Raw genomic sequence first — 20,756 nt, 5'->3', positions numbered from 1 at the left:
TCCAATTTTGACGTGTAGATGGGACTGTGGAGCATCTCGAGCTTTTGATCGACGACGAACTGTTCATCCCAAAATGGAGATGGGGTCGACTGCTCGAGGAGCGTTCTCGCTGCGAGGCGTTACTGACCAAAGCGGGGGTTCCCGATCTTGAAGAGGACGATCCTGGACCTATTGGTAGGAGGTCGTACGAAGATCATGTGGAACTCGACGCGTGCCGAACTCGGGTCGACGTGTTGCGGTGGTACGTTATTCAGCTTGAGAGTACAGATCACTACTTCTGCGAGAGTAGTCGTGTTGAGGGGGCTTGCTCCTACCTCGAGAGGATGGTCTCCAGGGGTGTTGTTGTCCCAATGGACAGGCAGAAAGAATTGAAAGATTTGTGTCGTTTCTGGCAGACGACCATCGGTCGCCTGGAGTTTGACGAACCCTCGAACGCCGACCTGGGGATTGAGTAGTGGGGCCTTATGCGGAGTGCTTGATAGTAGCGATCCCAATTTCTTCTTACTCCCCCCCCCTTTTTTTTGTTTTTTGCATGTGTTGTATTGGGGTCGGCTCCCGTTTTGAACTTTTGTCGGGTTGGGGGTCGACTCCCCTTTGTTTTAATTTTTGAACCAGCTCTTATTTTATGCTTTTGTTGTTACTCTGGTGCAACCCGCGATCGCTGATAAGCATAAGAAAAAAAAATATTATTGGCAGTTGTCTCTCGTAAAAGAGACTGCTTACGTACCCCCCGATCAGGAGGGATCAAGCCCCTCGTAGTTCACATTACATAGATAATTAAAACTGTAGAAAACGGGATATGGTTTTTTTTTTTTCGTAATAGTAGCGCTTTAGATGCATGGCGTTCCAGGAGCGGGGTACTGGCTCGCCGCTCATTGTCAGGAGCTCGTAAACACCGGGGTGGACAACTTTGGACACCTGATACGGACCTTCCCAATTAGCTCCCATTTTTCCAGCATTGGGCTCAGCAGTGTTCTCGAAGACTTTTCGTAAGACAAGATCTCCCTCGTCGAAGTGTCGATTGTGGACTTTGTTGTTGTAGTACTTGGCGGCGACGAGTTGGTAGTTTTGTATTCGTAGAAGTGCCTTGTCGCGTTCTTCTTCCAGCTCGTCTAGCCTATCCAGGATCATTTGGCTGTTGAGTGCTGTGTCTTGGACGAGCATTGTTCGGCGAAGGCTTGTACTGACCTCAGCTGGTGTCATTGCTTCCATTCCGTAGGCTAGGGAAAACGGGGTTTTGTTCGTAGCTTTTCGTGGGGTTGTACGATAAGACCAAAGCACTCCGTCGAGTTCGTCGGCCCAAGCGCCTTTCTTGGCGTCCATCCTCTTTTTTAGGCCGTCGAGTATGGTTTTATTTGTCGCTTCGGCTTACCCATTTCCTTGCGGATATCTCGGCGTTGATTTCCTTAACTTGATTCTCCACTTTGCACAGAATTCTTCGAATTGCAAAGAAATGAATTGCGAGCCGTTATCGGTGACTATTTCATACAGGCCATGGCGGCATATGATATATTTCCATACAAAAAGTTGGGCATCTTTGGCTTTGATGTTGGCGTAGGACTCGGCTTCGACCCACTTAGTGAAGTAATCGGTGAGGACGAGAATATAACGTTTTTGTGGGTGGCGACTCGCCAGGTGGGTCTATCTATCTATCTTGTCGTCGTCGGAAGGAGGTTCGAATTACTGCCGCGACGTGGCGACTCGCCAGGTGGGTCTGATTTCGTTTGGGTGGTGAAGGGCGAGGTAGGTCGCTACTGGAGTGTCTTCGATGCTCGGCGTGTCAATGCTTTCAACTGGTATGATTCGTCGAAGGTCAGGGTCTGATGTCGATGTGAGTGCTGCTAGGGCATCGGCCGGAGCATTTTCCCCTCTTGGGATTGATGTGTGTGGTTTTCCACTTCAAATCTTTTATCTTAAAAAGACCACACAACTGATGAAAGTGCACAACTAATCGATAGTAGTATTTAAGGCTCAATCCCACAGAGAGAGAGTTGTTGTCCAACGGAATCCGACGGAGGTAAGTAAGGCTAGGACTCAATAAAAATAGGGTTTTGGTTGTCACTGTTGTAGCAAGCAAATGAATGTAAAAATAAGCAAGTAAAATAAATGAAACAAGCGTTGGGCATCAAGGGGAATCGCAAGGGTTCAATGATCTATCTATCTAGGAAAGTTTAGGGTTAGTTTGTTTATCTAAAACTCGGACTACGAAACACTAATGAACCGTTAACTTAAAGTTCTCCATCTAACCGTCTAAGATCACTACAATTCGTTAATCAACTGTCGCAGGCAACGACACATAGATCAAAGCATTTAAAACAGGTTCGATTATAATCCGTGGAATTTCATAGGTAAGGGGTATATGCTTCCTATGTCTCCCCACACATCTAAGCTAGGTCAAGCACACACGCAAGATTTTGGCAAAGCACACACACTTTAGATCATAGTTAGCTCATGAGGCTAACTGAAAGCATTAAGTAAAGACTTAGAATTAAACCATAGAATAAACAGATTTAAATCTAACAAACCCTAAACATTTCCACCTAAACTAAGATCATCTCCCCTCTTTGATTTATCCCTTTAAACCCAACTAGAAAACTACTCTAGCATGTTTAAGGGAATCATCAAAGCAAGGTTTAAACAATTCCTAAACATAAAAGAATAAATAGAGAAGAGGGTTTTAGATATTACTTCAATGATTGTCAAACAAAGTTGTAGGATCTTCTCCCTTAGAAACAAAGTACAAAGCAAATAGAATAGAAAGAGTTGGTGGATCTCAAAGCTTCAAAGAGAGGGACAAGGGAGAGGTCTGGACGTCGGCTGCTCCTCTGGTCGTATCTCTTGGCTGCTCCAATGATTGCACACCAAAAACCCTAGGGCTTAGAAGAGTATTTATAGGGTTTTGTCTAGGTTTAGGGTTTTGAAAGGGTAGAAATGTCTTCTCTTGTTAAGTGCATGGCAAGGGGCGGCGTAGGAAGCTTCTAGAACGGTGCTGAAGACTTGGACTGGGCCGCCGTGGTGGTAGCTGGTCAGGCCTTCAATAAAAAACCCATTGGCTTGATGGTTCTCCTTACGTCGGTTTAAGGTACGTCTCGGTAAATCGGGCATAACATCCGGATGGTTGGATGGATTGACTTGATTCCACTTAGAGGAGAAAGATGACTCTATCAGATTTCCATAGACACCAAGTACGTCGAAATGTGAGTTCTGGAAGTTCTTCAAACGTTGCCCATACTGTAAAGCTCTGAAACTTTCCTAAAACGTATTTTCCTTGTCTTTTGGTCATTTTTGCTATAAAACCTGTAAAACCTTGTTGAAACCTAAAATACTTGATAATGGACATTAAAGCCTTGAAATCATATCAAACTCTTCCTAAATGCATACTAAAACTATAGCTAAAATAGGTAAAATAATGATGTTATCAACTCCGCCAGACTTAGTCTTTGCTTGTCCTCAAGCAAATAATCAAACTAAATCATGGAAAAGAGGTTTTGAAAATACTGGGAATTCACTTATCTTTGGGGATATTGTCTTTGCACTCTTCATCGCCTTGACATTAATAATTTCCATTTGTAATCCACCATGAGAGTCATCAACTCTCCTTGATCCCACAATTCTTTAGAGTTTCCAGAATCTCCATTGTCATCTCTTTACATAAATTAAGCAATTATAAAAAGTGAAATCTTACCATGGGAAAATCGATCAATGGCTTGCAGACTCTCTTCAAGCCAAGACTTTCTTCATATGATTCCTTTCCTCTCCCTTTTCTCACTTCTTCTTTTTTTTTAATCAAAGGTGTAGGCGAATACCGGGGTCACAGGTAATTTACCTACCTCTCTAAACTGATCAAAATCATCTCATCTTTTATTCTCTCTTTTTTTTTCTTTTTTTTTAATAGTATTGAAGGGAAGAGAGAGGGGAACATACTCTTGAAGAAGTGCAATGTCTTGTGTGGCTTGAATGTAGAAATCTAGTCCAATGTATACCAATTCCCAGGGCTTGAAAATTAAGTCTGGTTTAGGTCCTATAAAAGTTAGAGACAACGTTAGATCATCTGAATATCCATCGAATAGGGACTTGGGGGATTGTTGAGTCGGCTCACAGTCTTTCCAAACTTTGGTTCTGTTGTCAAGCATAATCAAGAATCATAAGAGTGTTAATCCAAATCAAATAAACCTTTAGAATAAGATCATAATCCCCTACTAGTTTTGACTCAATAAAAAAAAATGTGACTCGATAAAATGTCAAAATTATTGATGTAAAAATTGGAAAAAATGTCTCAAGTCAACAAAATAGAAAGTAGCATTAGTATAGGATGGAACATCCTTCCCCCCAGACTTAAATCACACCATCCTCGGTAGGAAAAAAGAAAGAGATGAGGATTAAAAATCATAAGGAGAAGTGTAGGGTTTAAGAACAATGTCACCTTGATGGAATGATGTTGTGTCGACTCTAAAACATTTTATGGTTGCCCAAAAAATTGTCTAGAAGTCGGCTGTGGAATGAAAATGTGGTGACTAACCATTTGTAACTTCCTTTGGTTGCTTGACATCGAGTTTGAACTAGGCTAAGTTCAATCGAATTCTGTTTGATATATCTCTAAATGCATCCTCCTTGAAACAAAAACCTAAAACCATCAATAAAAATGAGAAAAAAAAATAACAAATGCATACCTAAATAAAAGAATGTTGATGGTTGGTGGTGAGGATGGTGGTGGTTCGGATTAGTCTCGCGGTACACGGATGAACGGATGCGGACATAGCAGCTGGTATGGTGGTGCGGTACGCGGTACATGGGGCATGGTATGCGGTACACGGTGCAGGACATGGCATCGGCTATGGCTGGTATGGCTAGTGGGGACTCTCGGCATCGATCACATGAGGATTTTGATTGATCTGTTGCCTTCGGCTTGCTTCGGTCACATTGTACATGGCCGGTCAGTAGGTGGTGCTTGCCACTAGACATAGTTGTGCATTGCTAATCCATGGGTACTTTTTCTTCCTTCTTTTTTTTTTTGCTTTTCTATTTTCTATTTTTTTTTTTTTTTATAACAACCTGAAACTAAAGTGCAAAAATATCAATAGTAAAAGAAAATAAATCCTAAAAATAAATACTTACTAGACATGGGTTGCCTCCCAAGAAGCGCTCTTGTTTAACGTCGTTGGCTCGACTTTGGCTTGCTTTCTCAAGCAGGGTGAGGAGAGTGGGTTGTCCTTAGACAAGCTCTCTTGGATCTTCCTCCATCAAATTTATCGGGTGGCTCTCTTACATAGTCTTCTTCTCTACACCGTCGAGTAGGTGGGTTGAATGGTTTAGCTTCATAGATATGTCTCCATTGATGTTGGTGAGAGTCATTCTTCGGTTAGGCCAGTCCATGACGGCTCCGGCTGTGGCTAGGAATGCTCCTCCAAGGATAAGTGGTGTAACCTTCCCTTTCTTAGCATTGATGATTCGAAAATCGGTTGGAACATTGCAGATTCCAACTCTCACATGAATGTCTCGGACCATTCCTTCGGGTATTGTGAATGAGGAGTTGGCAAGTCTTATGCGTATGTCCGAGGGTTGTAAGTGTCTCAAGCCAATCTTCCTTGCAGCATCGGTTAACATGATGTTGATACATGAACCGGAATCACATAATGCATCTTCGAATTTAACACCATTGATGGAACAAGTGATGAGGAATCGGCCAGGGCTCTCCACTTTGTGTAGTGTGTTGAACGGCCATGGGTATTGTAAGGCTTGATCATATAGCTCCTTCATCTCTTTCCTTGACTCACAACTCTCAAGAAAGAACCGGTCAACATGATAAATAGAACAAGCTTTTTCAAAAGTGGTACCTTGGGGAAGTCTTCCTACAGCTCGGTTGAAATCGCCTAGATCTCTTAGGCTTATCATGCATGGGTACCAATGATTGTTCAAGAGGGTGAGACAACGTGGTTCATATTGGAACTGTGTTCCCTTGAATGGCTCATCTTCTTCTTCATAAATCTCCCCTTCTTCAAGTTCTTGCAAAGGTTGGACTACTTTGAAGGTTGTGATGGTGTTACAAGCGACATGGGGTATTGATTCGTCTTCTCCTTTTTGAGAGGTGTCGAATGAGTTGAGATTGCAGGTTTCAGTCTCCATGGAACCTTGTTGCTTGTTCTCCACGAAATTCTCTTGTGTTGAAGTAAAAGAAAATTTTCCTTTTCCTAAAAGGAATTTAGAATGTTTTCCTTTTTCGAATAGGATTTCCTTTTCTCTTACTTCTTCCTCGACGAGCTGAGCTCCTTCTTCTGGTTTGTGTTCAGCAACACATGAGGTTAGATTCTCAATCTTATCATCAAGATCTTGGTTCTTCTCCTTTATTTCTGATTCAATCTCCTTAAGCAGCATATGGTTCTCCTTGGTGAATGTAAACTTTTCGGACATAGCTTCTCCAAAGCGTTTTTGTTCAAACTCGAGACCAAACATCTTGCTCTCAGCTTCATAGGCTCGGTTCTCAAGCTTCTGCACACGCCTCCTTGTGTCTAATTCCTTGTTGAATAAAACTCCATACTTGGACTCATGGTCCCTTTCTAAGTCCGAAACTTCATTGCCCAAGTCTCATCTTGGGCACTCTTGAGATGTCTCTCTTGTTCTTCTTCAAGACAATGGAGTCTTCTCTCCATGGCTTCAGCATCCTTAGATCTTTGATCCTCTATGCTTCTAACTCTAACAGCAATGTCATCAATTTTTCTTGAAAGATTGGAATCGATTTTGTCAAGCTTCTCATGCAGCATCTTCATAGTCTCATCTTGAAGATCAGCTAATTGAATATTAGGTCCAGCATCTTCTCTTCTTCAGCTCTTTGTTGGGTAGACATATGAAAATTGTCTTGATAGGCTTGGTGAGGGAATCAAATTTAATAGGGCTCTCAGCGTGGATAGGGGCAGGTTCCCAATCTTCATAAACATCATAAGGTGCTGGAGATGGTCGAGTTCTAGGGTTACCTCGGTAGAAAGCTTCCTCTTGATGTTGGAGTTGTCAAAAATTGTGGTTTTCGGTAACTTCTTCATTAGGGAACTGATATGTCATGCAACAGTAGAAGTCTTTGAGCTCTTCTTCTTCATCTTCTTTAGTAGATGATAGATCATAAGACTCATCATTCTCTCTTGGCAAATCTTCATATTCTATAGCTCTCTCCTTGAAATAAGCTTCTTCTTCATCGGTTGGGTAATCTTTTTCTCTAGTCCACTCTTTGGACTTGTTAGGATCGGTTGGGTACTCATATGAGGCTCCATGTTCTTCTTCAGAATCAGTAGGTTGATATAATTGATCTTCACTCCAATTATTGCATTCACCGGATTTGTTGAATAAGGTTTGTAAGGCTTCAACCTTCCACTCTAAACGGCTCTCGATGGTGTCAATGGTGTAACCCATATTGATAATCTTCATTCGGTCATCATCAATATACTCAGTGTTGTTTAAGACTTGATTGTTGACACCATTGATTTGTTCCTCCAAGCGTGTAACGTCCTTGGTGATAGTCTCGAGTTTGGCTCCAAACTCAATGCTCATCTTGTCCAACTTAGCATTTAGAACTCTATCAGCCTCCTCTTGACTTGATATAAGTTCATCCATCATCTTCATGATCTTGTCTTCATTATAAGAGCTCCTTGAAGTGATTGGTTTTCGATTGTCATAGAAAAAGTTTTCATTGACATCGACTTGCAAGATTTCTTGCGGATGAAGGTATTGGTCCGTGCCAAAGCATGGCACGTCCGTGTGGTACGGAATGTATGAATGGGCAATTGGGCAGTAAGCAGGTCCCATAGGTTCTCGGCCTCCAGATGGTCGAGTAAAAGAACTGCGACAAGGTCGCCTAAGTGATGGTACAATGGTTGTCGAGAGTGACCAAGGCTTGTACCGTGCAGCGAGTGGGCTTGCGGACCGGATGGGTCTCCGTCCGTGGCTCGGTAATGTGACATGAGCTCAGCAATAGTAAGGTTTTCAAAATCTCCTGGGAGAGCGTCGAGGTTCATCCTCAAGGTCTCCTGAAACAATGAAAAAAAGAAAAATTAAAAAGCAAGGTGTCCTAGACGTTACTCTAGTTCCTAGACTCTTGTAAACAACAATCTCTCCCCGACAACGGCGCCAAAAAGCTTTGATGTGTGTGGTTTTTCACTTCAAATCTTTTACCTTAAAAAGACCACATAACTACTGAAAGTGCACAGCTAATCGATAGTAGTATTTAAGGATCGATCCCACAGAGAGAGAGTTGTTGTCCAATGGAATCCGCCGGAGGTAAGTAAGGCTAGGACTCAATAAAAATAGGGTTTTGGTTGTCACTGTTGTAGCAAGCAAATGAATGTAAATATAAGGAAGTAAAATAAATGAAACAAGCGTTGGGCATCAAGGGGAATCGCAAGGGTTCAATGATCTATCTATCTAGGAAAGTTTAGGATTAGTTTGTTTATCTAAAACTCGGACTACGAAACACTAATGAACCGTTAACTTAATGTTCTCAAGCTAACCGTCTAAGATCACTAAAATTCATTACTCAACTGTCCCAGGCAACGACGCATAGATCAAAGCATTTAAAACAGGTTCGATTATAATCCGTGGAATTCCATAGGTAAGGGGTATGTGCTTCCTATGTCTCCCCACACATCTAAGCTAGGTCAAGCACACATGCAAGCTTTTGGCAAAGAGCGCACACTTTAGATCATAGTTAGTTCATGGGGCTAACTTAAAGCATTAAGTAAAGACTTAGAATTAAAGCATAGAATAAACAGATTTAAATCTAACAAACCCTAAAAATTGCCACCTAAACTAAGATCATCTCCCCCCCCTTTGATTTATCCCTTTAAACCCAACTAGATAACTACTCTAGCATGTTTAAGGGAATCATCAAAGAAAGGTTTAAACAATTCCTAAACATAAAAGAATAAATAGAGAAGAGGATTTTAGATATTACTTCAATGATTGTCAAACAAAGTTGTAGGATCTTCTCCCTTAGAAACAAAGTACAAAGCAAATAGAATAGAAAGAGTTGGTGGATCTCAAAGCTTCAAAGAGAGGGACGAGGGAGAGGTCTGGACGTCGGCTGCTCCTCTGTTCGTGTCTCTTGGCTGCTCCAATGATTGCACACTCAAAACCCTAGAGCTTAGAAGAGTATTGATAGGGTTCTGTCTAGGTTTAGGGTTTTGTAAGAGTAGAAACGTCTTCTCTTGTTAAGTGCATGGCAAGGGGCGGCGTAGGAAGCTTCTAGAACGGTGGTGAAGACTTGGATTGGGCCGCCGTGGTGGTAGCTGGTCAGGCCTTCAATAAAAAGCCCATTGGCTTGATGGTTCTCCTTACGTCGGTTTAAGGTACGTCTCGGTAAATCGGGCATAACTTCTGGATGGTTGGATGGATTGACTTGATTCCACTTCGAGGAGAAATATGACTCTCTCAGCTTTCCATAGACACCAAGTACGTCGAAATATGAGTTCTGGAATTTCTTCAAACGTTTCCCATACTGTAAAGCTCTAAAACTTTCCTAAAACGTATTTTCCTTGTCTTTTGGCCTTTTTGCTATAAAACCTGTAAAACCTTCTTGAAACCTAAAATACTTGATAATAGACATTAACGCCTTGAAATCATATCAAACTCTTCCTAAATGCATACTAAAACTATAGCTAAAATGGGTAAAATAATGATGTTATCAGGGATCTTAATGAGTTCGACCTCGTCGAAACGTTTGGACAGAAGTCTGACGACGTTGAGGTAGGCGGCCATTGGTTCGGTTTTGGTGTCGTATTCCCCACTGAACTGATTTGCGACGAGTTGTGAATCGCAAAAAGCCCTGATTCGTTTGATTTGCATCCCGCTGGCGAGTTTGAGTCTGGCGATTAATGCTTCGTACTCGGCGACATTATTGGTTGCTTGGAACCAAATCCGGAAGGACTGTTCCAGAATTTCCCCGGTCAGAGATGTTAACCGAACGCCCACACCGGAACCTAGATGGGAGGACGCACCGTCGACATGCAGGATCCACTGTCCATCTATCGGATCAGATGGCGTAGGCTCGGCACTGTCCAAGGGTAGTTCAATTAAGAAGTCAGCTAACACTTGGGATTTGGCGGCCGGGCGGGTGCGGAATTCGATATCGTACTCGCTGAGTTTGATTGCCCATTTCGTTAATCGTCCGGATTGATTCGGACTATGCAAAATAGATCGCAAAGGTTGATTGGACAGGACGGCGATGGTGTGTGATTGGAAGTACGGTCGGAGCTTTCGTGCCGAAGTGACGACTGCTAGGGCGACCTTCTCTACTGTCGGGTAACGGGTTTCGGCATCGTCGAGGGATTTGCTCACAGAAAAGATAGGTCGTTGCTCTCCTCGGTCGTCTTTCACGAGCACTCCGCTAACTGCAGACGTGGAAACCGCGATATACAGGAATAAAACTTCGCCGAGCTCTGGCTTCGCAAGTACTGGAGGTGTTGACAAATAATTCTTCAATTTTCCAAATGCGTCATGACAAGCCTCATTCCATTCGAACTTTCCTTTGGTCTTGAGGATTTGGTAGAAGGGGATGCACTTGTCCGTCGACCTGGATATGAAACGATCCAGGGCGGCGATTCGCCCGGTTAGTCGCTGTACCACTTTGGCGTTCTTGGGTGAGGGGAGGTCGATGATCGCTTTGATTTGCTTCAGATTTGCTTCGATTCCTCGCCGAGTTACCAGGTAACCCAAAAACTCTCCCGACTTGACTGCAAAGGTACACTTGGCCGGATTCAATTTCATCCCGTACTTATTCAGGGTGTCGAAGCATTGTCGGAGATGAGTAATATGGTCGTCAGCGAGCTGCGACTTGACGAGCATGTCGTCTATATATACCTCCATGGTTCTGCCGAGCTGTTCGGCGAACATTTTGTTAACAAGTCACTGGTAAGTTGCTCCGGCGTTTTTTAGGCCGAAAGGCATTACCTTGTAACAGTAAGTGCCCCTGTCTGTGATAAATGACGTTTTTTCCTGGTCATCCTTGTGCATCAAAATTTGGTTGTACCACGAGAGGGCGTCCATAAAGGTCAAAAGTTCGTTGCCCGCGGTTGCTTCGACGAGCTGATCGATCCATGGTAGTGGGAAGCTATCCTTTGGGCAGGCCTTGTTTAGGTCTGTAAAGTCTACGCAGACTCGCCATTTTCCGTTTTTCTTTTTGACGACCACTGGGTTGGCTAACCACTCTAGGTATTTTACTTCTACGATGGATCTTGCGCCGAGCAGTTTGTCGACTTCGTCATTGACTGCTTGCAACCTCTCTCGGCCTAGCTTGCGTCGTTTCTGTTTTATTGGCTTGTGCTTTGGGTCAGCGTTGAGCTCGTGTGTTGTGATTGTTGGATCGATTCCCTTCATATCGATCACAGTCCATGCGAACGTCGAGATGTTTGTCTTGAGGAAAAGGATCAGCTCGGTGCACATGGCTTTGGTTATTTCTGTTCCGATATTCACACATCGTTTTCCGTTGGTCTCGTCGAGGCTTACTTCTTCTGTTGCGGTAACGCCCTGTTGGATCGGGGTCGATCTTCCATCGGTCGGTGACGAGTCATCGTTGCTGACCCGCTGCTTTGATTGCTATAACTTCTTCGTTGTACGAATCTTGTGTTCGATCAGGAAGCAGGTCCAAGCGCTATGCTGGTTGCCGCGCAATGTAAACACACCTTTTGGGGTTGGAAATTTGACGCATTAATGGTATGTAGACGGGACTGCCCTCATCTTGTGGCGCCACGGTGATGATGGCGAACTGAGAATACCTTGCCATTCCTCCGACAAAGATCGGTAGGTCGATAGTACCGACTGACATGAGATGATCTCCATTGAAACCGGTCTGCCAGGACGTTCCCGAAGATCACATTTACCGAGCTTCCGGTATCGATCAAGATTCTCGTAACCTCACTTTCTCCGATCAAAAGTTCGACGACTAGTGGGTCGTTATGCGGGAAATCTAAGCCTTCCAAATCGCTGTCGTCGAAAGTTATCGTTGTGTTTTTGGAACTGATCTTTGACGGCCAGGATTTTTTCATTTCGGCTTTCTTGGTGTAATGTCTTATTGACCTGACCGAATCGTTGCATCCTGCTAGCCCGCCCATGATCATATTTATCCGTCTTACCGGGGGACGGTGGTCGGTCTGATGATCTGTGCGCGGTCGTTTGTAATGATCGTTGTTATTTACCGCCTCTATTTCGTCGTCGTTCTGGTCAGCGGATGCCTTGGAATCTTTTACAAAATTCCGGGCGATATTTTCAACTCGTTTGGAGTCAGCTTTTCCGGGTCGGGTCGTCTTGCTTCTGTCAGACTCGATAACTATTGCCCCCTTTTTGTAGCGCTCCATCAGTATCGTTTGGAGGTAACGACACTCCTCAGTTGACTGTGTGGTACTTTGATGGAATTCGCAGTATTGAGCTGCGCAATTTTCACCTCATTCCTTCCTGATGTATATATTTTCACCGATCGCGAAGGTTCGACAAGTTCGGTCTGGGTTTCGGAGAGGTGCTGGCGTGGCTCAACGTATTCGACCTTTGGAGCTGTGACCGTTGGTGGCTTGTTTCTGCGGCATGCTTCTTAGCGTTGACCACCTTTTCTTCTTCGACTTCTATGTGCTTCGCAGCTCGTAGTAGCGCGTCGGCTATGGTTTCTACATGGGTCAAGGACAGCTCCTCTTTAAACCGAGATTCGTACCACAGCGTATTTTTGAGTGCAACAATAGCTGCAGCGTCCAGAATCAAGACGTTAACGATGACTTCTTTAAAACGTCCGATGAATGATTGAAGCGATTCATTTCGCCCTTGAGTTAGCGCGTACAGATCGGCATGGGAGTTCTTGTTTTCCATCAGAACGGAGAACTGCTTTAAAAACTTGGTTATCAGATCCTTGATACTATCAATCGATCCGGACGGAAGTCGCGAAAACCAACTCAAAGCTGCTCCGGTCAAGTGCTCGGCGAATACTTGGCATGCTCCAGCATCGTACTCTGCCGGGCTGAACTGCAAGGGACCGAGAGCTACCCCGAAAGTAAGCAGAAAGTCTCGTGGCTCGGCTGTCCCGTCGTAGTAACCCAGCCTTGGCTTGACCGCTCGCTTTACTAGTGTGGTTGCAAGCCTTCTTGAGAATGGGGTTCGCTGAGTCGCCTCGAGCATGAGATCTACCTCTGGCGCTCTACTCGTTGCTTTATAGAGTATAGTTTCCATTTCTTGCATATTTTCCCTAATTTGCTTCAGCTCGGCATCCTTGGCGTTGTGGCTCTGCTCATCGATGCGCGAGTTGGGGTCGCGCTCGAGCCCGCCTGTTCTCGCATTCGGCCCTGGCATCATTCTTGCTGAGAAGAAATTCGTCGAACCTTGTCAGACGGCCTGGAGATGGTTGATTTCTTCCTGGGATCCGACCTGTGTTGCGGTTAGTGCATCCAATCAAGTATTGGTTCGCTGTTCCTGCTGGTCGAGGCGTGCTAAGATCTCGCGGAATAGCTCGTCTATGCTGGAGATGGGCTGGCTGTTGAGCAGGGTGAGTTGCGCTGGATTCGGAGTCGGTTCTGTGGTCGTCGGGCTCACTAGGTTTCTTGAGATGATGAATGTTTCTGGACTCTCCGCTGTGGCAGCCTTTCTCGGAGCGTCCGGGGTTGGGAGGACTGTCTGTTCTACTTGATCCGCTGCCGGGGTTGTTGTTCCCCCTGACGATCCGGCTTCCTTGCTTCCTTCTTTGGTTGTTATGGTCATCTCGTGTAACTATTGTAGGTTCGTTCTTCAAACTTTCAAAGAGAATTTCAACTTGGCTTCCCCTACCTGGCGTGCCAAATTGTTGATGTCCAAATCAGTCCAATTAGAGTGTTTTAGTTCGGTATTTAGAGGGTCGAAGTTCTCTTTTATATATGAAAAAGTCGGGCGACAAGTGATAATGACGAGCTATAAAATGACGAAAAGGAAACAATTGACGAACTGCAAGCTCGTCAAGTCGATACTGCGAGAACCTGTTCTCTTGTACAAATTTCCTCCTCGTGTTTCGTGTCCTTGCACCGTACGCTGTACATTCACTATTTATAGATTAATGTGTCGGTTCGTTATCCGAAAAGACCAAAATACCCTGCTTGGCCTATTAATTCTTTTGGGGCTTTTCTGGACTGGGCCTATTGTTGGGGTGAAATCCACCCCTAATAGAGACAGAACAACACGACCAGCATCAATGATCTCTAGTATTCCCACACTCTGCATCTCTCCAATCACATCAGATATCCTCATAGTTATGCTTTTGATATCAGAATCAAACTTATGGCGATCCACTAAGAAGCAAGCAAGTCTTCTCGCAGATTTCTTGATCCCTTTTTCTTTGTCTCTTCTCTTTCGTCACTCAAAAGAAAAGTCTCGATTATATCCTCAGCATCATAAACAATGTCTTTGACATCTTCCAAGAAGTTTCTCACCCTTTTACTTTCATGTTTCTTGGCATCTGCATCGTTTAACAAGGACTGTAACCTTACCAGCTGACGTTGTAGTTCAAAAACTTGCTCATGAACTCCACTCAATCGCTCATTTTCTCGACTTAGGAGCTCCCAAAGCTTCTGAACTCCAAACAACACTACTCCCTCAGCCATCACTACCCTCTTTTCTGCTCCAACAATCACCAATTTCAAAGTTAAAAGATAGATTGTTTTGTTCAAGTGAGACCTCTTTGAAGTAAGTATAACTTAAAGATGTCAAGAGTTAAATATTAAAAAAACTTGTAAGTTTAGTGAAACGATTCAAGTTCGTGGTTGACAAGAAAATGAAAATTAATACATCCGGAAACAAGGCTTCTATAACCATAACAATTCAGAGATATTTTCTTAATCAAGAAGATTCAGACATTGGTCCTAAAGCAGATTCAAGAATTGACATTTAGAAAAAGGAAAAAAAAAAAAAAGAAGCAGATTCAATCATGTCGTTTAAAGAAGTACAAAAGACAGATGAAAGCAAAACACAAGCGCAGAAGAAAAAGAAGTTGCAAAAGTCACCTCTATTCTGAATCAGGAATGTGACTAGCTTTGTGCTCACAGAGTTCTTGGGAAGAACCGAAGAAGATTGGGTAGTTTTGTACTCTTTCAATTTTTAGTTTTAATTTATTTTCCCTACTGTTCTACTCTTGAATTTAGTGACGATGAGTCGATGACTTTAAAATAAGGATAACAAAATAAAAGTTTTTTTTGTCTTTTTGTTGAGAATGAAGCATGATTTTTATGTCTTTCAATATTTACAGTTTTCTGACAAACCTTTGAAGTTCCTAATTTTTTCAATTTTACGCTGGAAAGAAAATATAATCTAAATTATAAACATAAGAAATAATAAATAATATGTAATACAATTTTTTATACATATTTAAAATCTTTCTTACTATATTATATATATTACTAGATGAAGACCTGCCCGATGTGCGGGTTTAAATTTTTGTAAAATTAAATTAAATTTAATAAAAATAATATTAAAATTTGTTCTACGTTATTTATAAGTTTTATTTTTGCTATAATATGCTGATTTATATCTATTTACAAATTTTTTATGTATATTACCATTACCATTAAAAACGTATTTTTTACACCTAAATATATTGTATGTTATATATATATATATATATATTTTATCACCACCTAGAAAATGTGTGTATGAACACATTAAGTCAACTATTATAGGTCTTTTTACTTTCACTTTTGCATAGTACTTTTAATTATTAAAATTATTGGCTAAAAAAAACCATATATTACATAGTATACTAATCAATAATGTATCATCACAATAGTGTATGACCAACCATGGAGAGAACCTCGGCTCCGCCCTCGTCTCTTATGCAGAGAATCTTGCGTCGAACCTCTTCTATCATGGAGAGAACTTTGGCCCCACCTTCATCCCTTATGGAACAACCTTGTGTCCAACCTCCTATACATTATTCCCTTTGGAGAGATAATCTTGCGTCCAACCTCCTCCACCATAGAAAGAACCTCGGCTTTTCCTTCCTCATGTGTGGAGACAACATATTTACGTCTTTCAATTATCTCAAAATGGCTTGTTCCGATAACCAATGAAACTAAAGACTCGTTTCTAATGTCATAAAATATTTTGATAGTAACTAATGTTAATTTTTCCATTGTATTTGTGCAAGTATCTTTGACACACCATGATGTAGCCTTTGTCTCTAGAACTCTCTGAATGCCACCTTTCTTAATGAGTCCCATGTCCACTCCCAGTTCATGGCCACCTTCTTCAGTGAGCCCCTTGTCTACTCCTGGCTCACCCATATTCGGCGGCCGGTCTGTTACGTCCGGGAGGAATACTTGTTTACCGACCCTACAAATCACCATATTACCGACCCTTCCTCATAATAGTTGTTTTGTCCTCGCTCGCACAGTTACGACAATCACTTCCCGAAATGTCACTCATGCTAAAACTACTTCAGCTCAAGCACACTTAACTCTGGAGTTCTCTTAACCCGTGATCGAAAAGATAAGTGCACTTTGGTGAAATAGGTTTCCAAATCAATTCTTTTAAACCTATCCGCAAACCATCGTGTCACAGTCTCCGAACTCCTATGGATCTATCAACAACAATTTATGTTTTTCCAATCTATCTATCTTTGTTTGTTGTAAGCTTGTTTTTGATTAGCCTATTTTATCTAACTATTAGGTTGATGAGCTTGTACTCCTCCTTTTTAGGATTGAAAGAATGGTAAAAATTATGTTTACACAAAAAAGAGTCTATGAACACCCAATCAAGGTTGAAAAATTAGAAGAAAATAAATTTGACATAAATAAAGAAATAATAAAAAAATTATAAGCACGATAATATATGAATCTCAAATAATTCAAAGGTGAAAAGATAAATTAAATAAAAAAACTAAAAATACTACATTAAATTTTAAAATGCAATATTAGAAAAGGAACACACATATATTTTTGTTAAAAATTTAGCTTTCAATTAAAAAAGTTCTACCAATAGAACAAAGTTGAAAACAATATTTTTGAAAAAAATATTTTGTTAGATGAAAATATGAGACGATCTATGTTTATATAGAAGTGACTATTTACAAAATTTAGAATAAATAATTAACTGTATATTTTCTTTAATCCCATTTCATTTTTTTTGTAGAATTAATAACTTAAAATTAAAAATAAGTAAATAACGTTATAATTTCAAATTTATGAAATATATATATATATATATAATCTCTTTATAAGTATTAAAAAAAACTTTTAATGTTTATAATTTTTGTAATTTTTTGATAAATATATTTTTACATTATTAATATTGTTAAAAACAGAATATTTTGTTTTTTTGTTATAATCTCAAAATCTCAAGTTGATATAAACTTGATACATGTCAAAATCTTGTTAACAACTAACTTTCAAAACCCAATTTTATATAATAAGATATTTTCAAAATTTTATAATAATTGAACTTATTGTGGCAAAAGCTTTTAAATTTAATATATTATTTTAATTTTTTTGACAAAGTTAACAGTAGTACAAAAAAAAGTTACATGGCATATTATTTTTGATTTCGTATAATTAATCTTTTTCAAGAAACAGGATAAAGTTTTGAGATTTTTTTAATATATTCAGAAAACCATACTATTTAGTAATTTTACAGAGTCAAATTGGGGTGGTGTGGTTTGATCTGAACCGCCAATTCTTCTTTTGGTACTAGAATAAACCGGCATGAACCGTTATGACCACAAATTAAAAAAAAAAAAAAAAAAAAAAAAAAAAAAAAAAAAAAGGAAAGAAAAATAATCTATTCTTCTTCCTCAATCCAATGATTTTTCCCAAAATTATCTTCCTTCTTCTCCATCGCTTAATTTAATCAAATCCCCAATTCATAAACCCTAATTCTCCATTTTTTACAGATTCTGATTTCGAAATTCTCGTCTCTAACCATGAGCGCAATCTATCTACTCCGCAGATTCTCCACGAAACCTCCTTCACGGTTTCATAGAAACCTCTTCTTCTCCACTTTCTCCAAAGAATCATCACCACCACCAGATTTATCACGAACCACCAGAACTATCTTCACCCAAAGATTTGCCCCTTCGTCAATTTGGTTTTTCCCCCAATCGAAGATTTCACCAAATCGACGAGAATTCTCAACATCTGTTGAAACCAATCCCACTGACAAAACCTTCGAGAGGATTCACGTTCAGAGCGGTGTAATTGTAGAGAGGATACACAAAAAAGAAGAAGAAGAGGAAGAAACAGTTTCTAGAGTAAATGTAGAAACTACTGGTGAGAGGAAAGCTTTGAGAGAAGAGAGTGAGGCTGAGAAAGAAGCGTGGAGGATTTTGGAAAACGCTATTGTTAGGTATTGTGGTTCTCCGGTTGGTACTGTGGCGGCTAATGATCCTGGAGATAAGACGCCTTTGAATTATGATCAAGTGTTTATTAGAGATTTCGTGCCTTCTGCTTTAGCGTTTTTGCTTAAAGGTGAAGGTGATATTGTTAGGAACTTTCTCCTACATACATTGCAGCTTCAGGTTTGTATGATGACTCTCTCATTGAATGTGTATAGTGATTGTTGTTTCTATGGGTTGGAATCAACTTTTGATATAGGAACTTTAGTATGATGTTGTGTGGTTTGGTATTGATGGAGATTTGTTTGTTTTTGTAAAGAGCTGGGAAAAGACAGTAGACTGTTATAGTCCTGGCCAGGGATTGATGCCTGCAAGTTTTAAAGTAAGAACCGTGGCACTTGATGAGAACACTACAGAAGAGGTTTTGGATCCGGATTTTGGTGAATCAGCTATTGGCCGTGTTGCTCCTGTGGATTCTGGTCAGTAGATTCTCTTTGGCTAGTAAATTGTCAATGCATATGTGATTTGACTATTCGTTGAGAGTGCCATTGGGAGAGTTATGTGGGTTGTATTCTCCATTGGAAGTTTTTTTGGTGATTGTTTTCATTGTTTTAGGTTTGTGGTGGATTATTCTCTTACGGGCATATGGAAAGATAACTGGAGATTTCTCATTACAAGAGAGGATAGATGTTCAGACAGGCATAAAGCTTATCATGAACTTGTGTTTAGCAGATGGGTTTGATATGTTTCCTACACTTCTGGTCACTGACGGTTCTTGTATGATTGATCGTCGAATGGGTATTCATGGCCATCCCCTTGAAATCCAAGTATGTACAACACTAAGTCTTTGTTTGATTGTCTTTTCGCAGCGTTGATATGCATATAGTGAGACTTATACATACTTTTCTCTCTGGATATGTTGCAGTCATTATTCTACTCGGCACTCAGATGCTCCCGGGAGATGCTTTCTGTTAATGACAGTTCGAAGAATCTTGTAAGAGCCATTAACAACAGATTAAGTGCTTTGTCCTTTCATATCAGAGAATACTATTGGGTCGACATAAAAAAGATCAATGAGATATACCGTTACAAGACAGAAGAGTATTCCACGGATGCTACTAACAAGTTCAACATTTATCCTGAGCAAATTCCTCCATGGCTTATGGACTGGATCCCCGAGCAAGGTGGGTATCTCCTCGGGAACCTACAACCTGCGCACATGGATTTCAGATTCTTCTCGCTCGGAAACTTTTGGTCTATTGTTTCCTCCTTGGGTACACCAAAGCAGAATGAAGCTATATTGAACTTAATGGAAGCTAAATGGGACGACATTATTGGGAATATGCCTCTTAAGATTTGTTACCCTGCATTAGAGTACGATGATTGGCGTATCATAACTGGAAGCGACCCAAAGAACACGTGAGTTTCACTTACTCTTCATTTTCTCCTTTGTGCACTCCCTTGGCTTGTGGACAACATATGTATTTGTTTTGAACTTTTTTGGTGAATCACCCTGAAAACACTTGTTAAACTTTGCAGGCCTTGGTCGTATCACAACAGTGGATCCTGGCCAACGCTTCTTTGGCAGGTACGCTGATATTGATATATGTCAGGAATTTAGATTAGATAAAATAATTATTAACAATACTCAAATACGCGTAGAATTAGGCAACTTGCTAAGATGCCAATGAGACCAGAAAAATCAACTGGTTACAATTTCAGAGTTTTCATTGGTAACATCTGAGGATTTCTAGTTTTTAATAGACTTTTGTGTGTTTGATTTTTATAACAGTTCACATTAGCATGTATGAAGATGGGAAGACCAGAGCTAGCTGAGAAAGCTCTTGCATTGGCTGAGAAGAGACTGATGGCGGATCGTTGGCCAGAGTATTACGATACCCGATCTGGAAAATTCATTGGAAAGCAGTCCCGGCTTTACCAGACATGGACAGTCGCCTGATTCTTGACTTCTAAACTCCTTTTAGCAAATCCAGAGATGGCATCGCTGTTGTTCTGGGAAGAAGATTACGAACTCCTGGATATATGTGCATGTGGTCTCAGAAAATCTGACCGGAAGAAATGCTCAAGAGTCGCTGCCAAGACTCAGATTCTTGTTCGATGAGTGCAAACAGTCTCTTTTGCTTCTCTCGACAATCGAACACAATAAGCTTTTTAGGCTATAGATACCACAGGACATTGAAGATTCACAGAAACTTGTCTGTCATATATATTTATTATTGATCTTTGTTTGTGTGTGTATACAAATGATTGCAACAGTTTTATATCGTTGCATCTTCATGTAGATGACAAAGTAAGTGTTGCTTAAGCCAGATTTTACCAAATTGTCTATCTCAGAATGCTTTTAACTTTTGACCCTTTTGATTTTAATACTTAAACCAAAATTCATAAAAAATTTGAGCAAAAAACTTGGTGAAATTAACCAATTTGCAAT

The 20,756-nt window shown here is 40.9% G+C and overlaps 2 protein-coding genes across 2 annotated transcripts; one reads left to right on the top strand and one right to left on the bottom strand.

Moving 5' to 3' along the window:
• Positions 1-777: 777 nt before the first annotated feature.
• On the bottom strand, positions 778-1,323 carry LOC147925363 (uncharacterized). The gene has a single exon (XM_087492589.1). It carries the CDS (start codon positions 1,321-1,323, stop codon positions 778-780), a length of 546 nt encoding a protein of 181 aa, XP_087348715.1.
• A 16,413-nt stretch (positions 1,324-17,736) lies between these two features.
• Positions 17,737-20,646, top strand: LOC104758991 (alkaline/neutral invertase A, mitochondrial-like). The gene is made up of 6 exons (XM_087491088.1): positions 17,737-18,487; positions 18,624-18,783; positions 18,920-19,131; positions 19,230-19,723; positions 19,844-19,892; positions 20,097-20,646. The coding sequence occupies exons 1-6, from the start codon at positions 17,894-17,896 to the stop codon at positions 20,262-20,264; spliced, it is 1,677 nt and encodes a 558-aa protein (XP_087347214.1). The 5' UTR covers positions 17,737-17,893; the 3' UTR covers positions 20,265-20,646.
• Positions 20,647-20,756: the final 110 nt, after the last annotated feature.

This window comes from Camelina sativa, chromosome 16 (genome assembly GCF_030686135.1).
Source record: "Camelina sativa cultivar CO46 ecotype springtype chromosome 16, ASM3068613v1".
Taxonomy (NCBI): Eukaryota; Viridiplantae; Streptophyta; class Magnoliopsida; order Brassicales; family Brassicaceae; genus Camelina; species Camelina sativa.
The sequence above is the reverse complement of the archived record's forward strand: the minus strand, read 5'-3'. Positions and strand labels throughout refer to the sequence as shown.

Bases quoted from the DNA above. Each gene is read 5' to 3' on its own strand.
- LOC147925363 (XM_087492589.1), bottom strand. From the start codon at position 1,323: ATGGACGCCAAGAAAGGCGCTTGGGCCGACGAACTCGACGGAGTGCTT.
- LOC104758991 (XM_087491088.1), top strand. From the start codon at position 17,894: ATGAGCGCAATCTATCTACTCCGCAGATTCTCCACGAAACCTCCTTCA. The intron at 18,488-18,623 runs GTTTGTATGATG...GTTTTTGTAAAG, and splicing joins TACATACATTGCAGCTTCAG to AGCTGGGAAAAGACAGTAGA. The intron at 19,893-20,096 runs GTACGCTGATAT...TTTTTATAACAG, and splicing joins GGCCAACGCTTCTTTGGCAG to TTCACATTAGCATGTATGAA.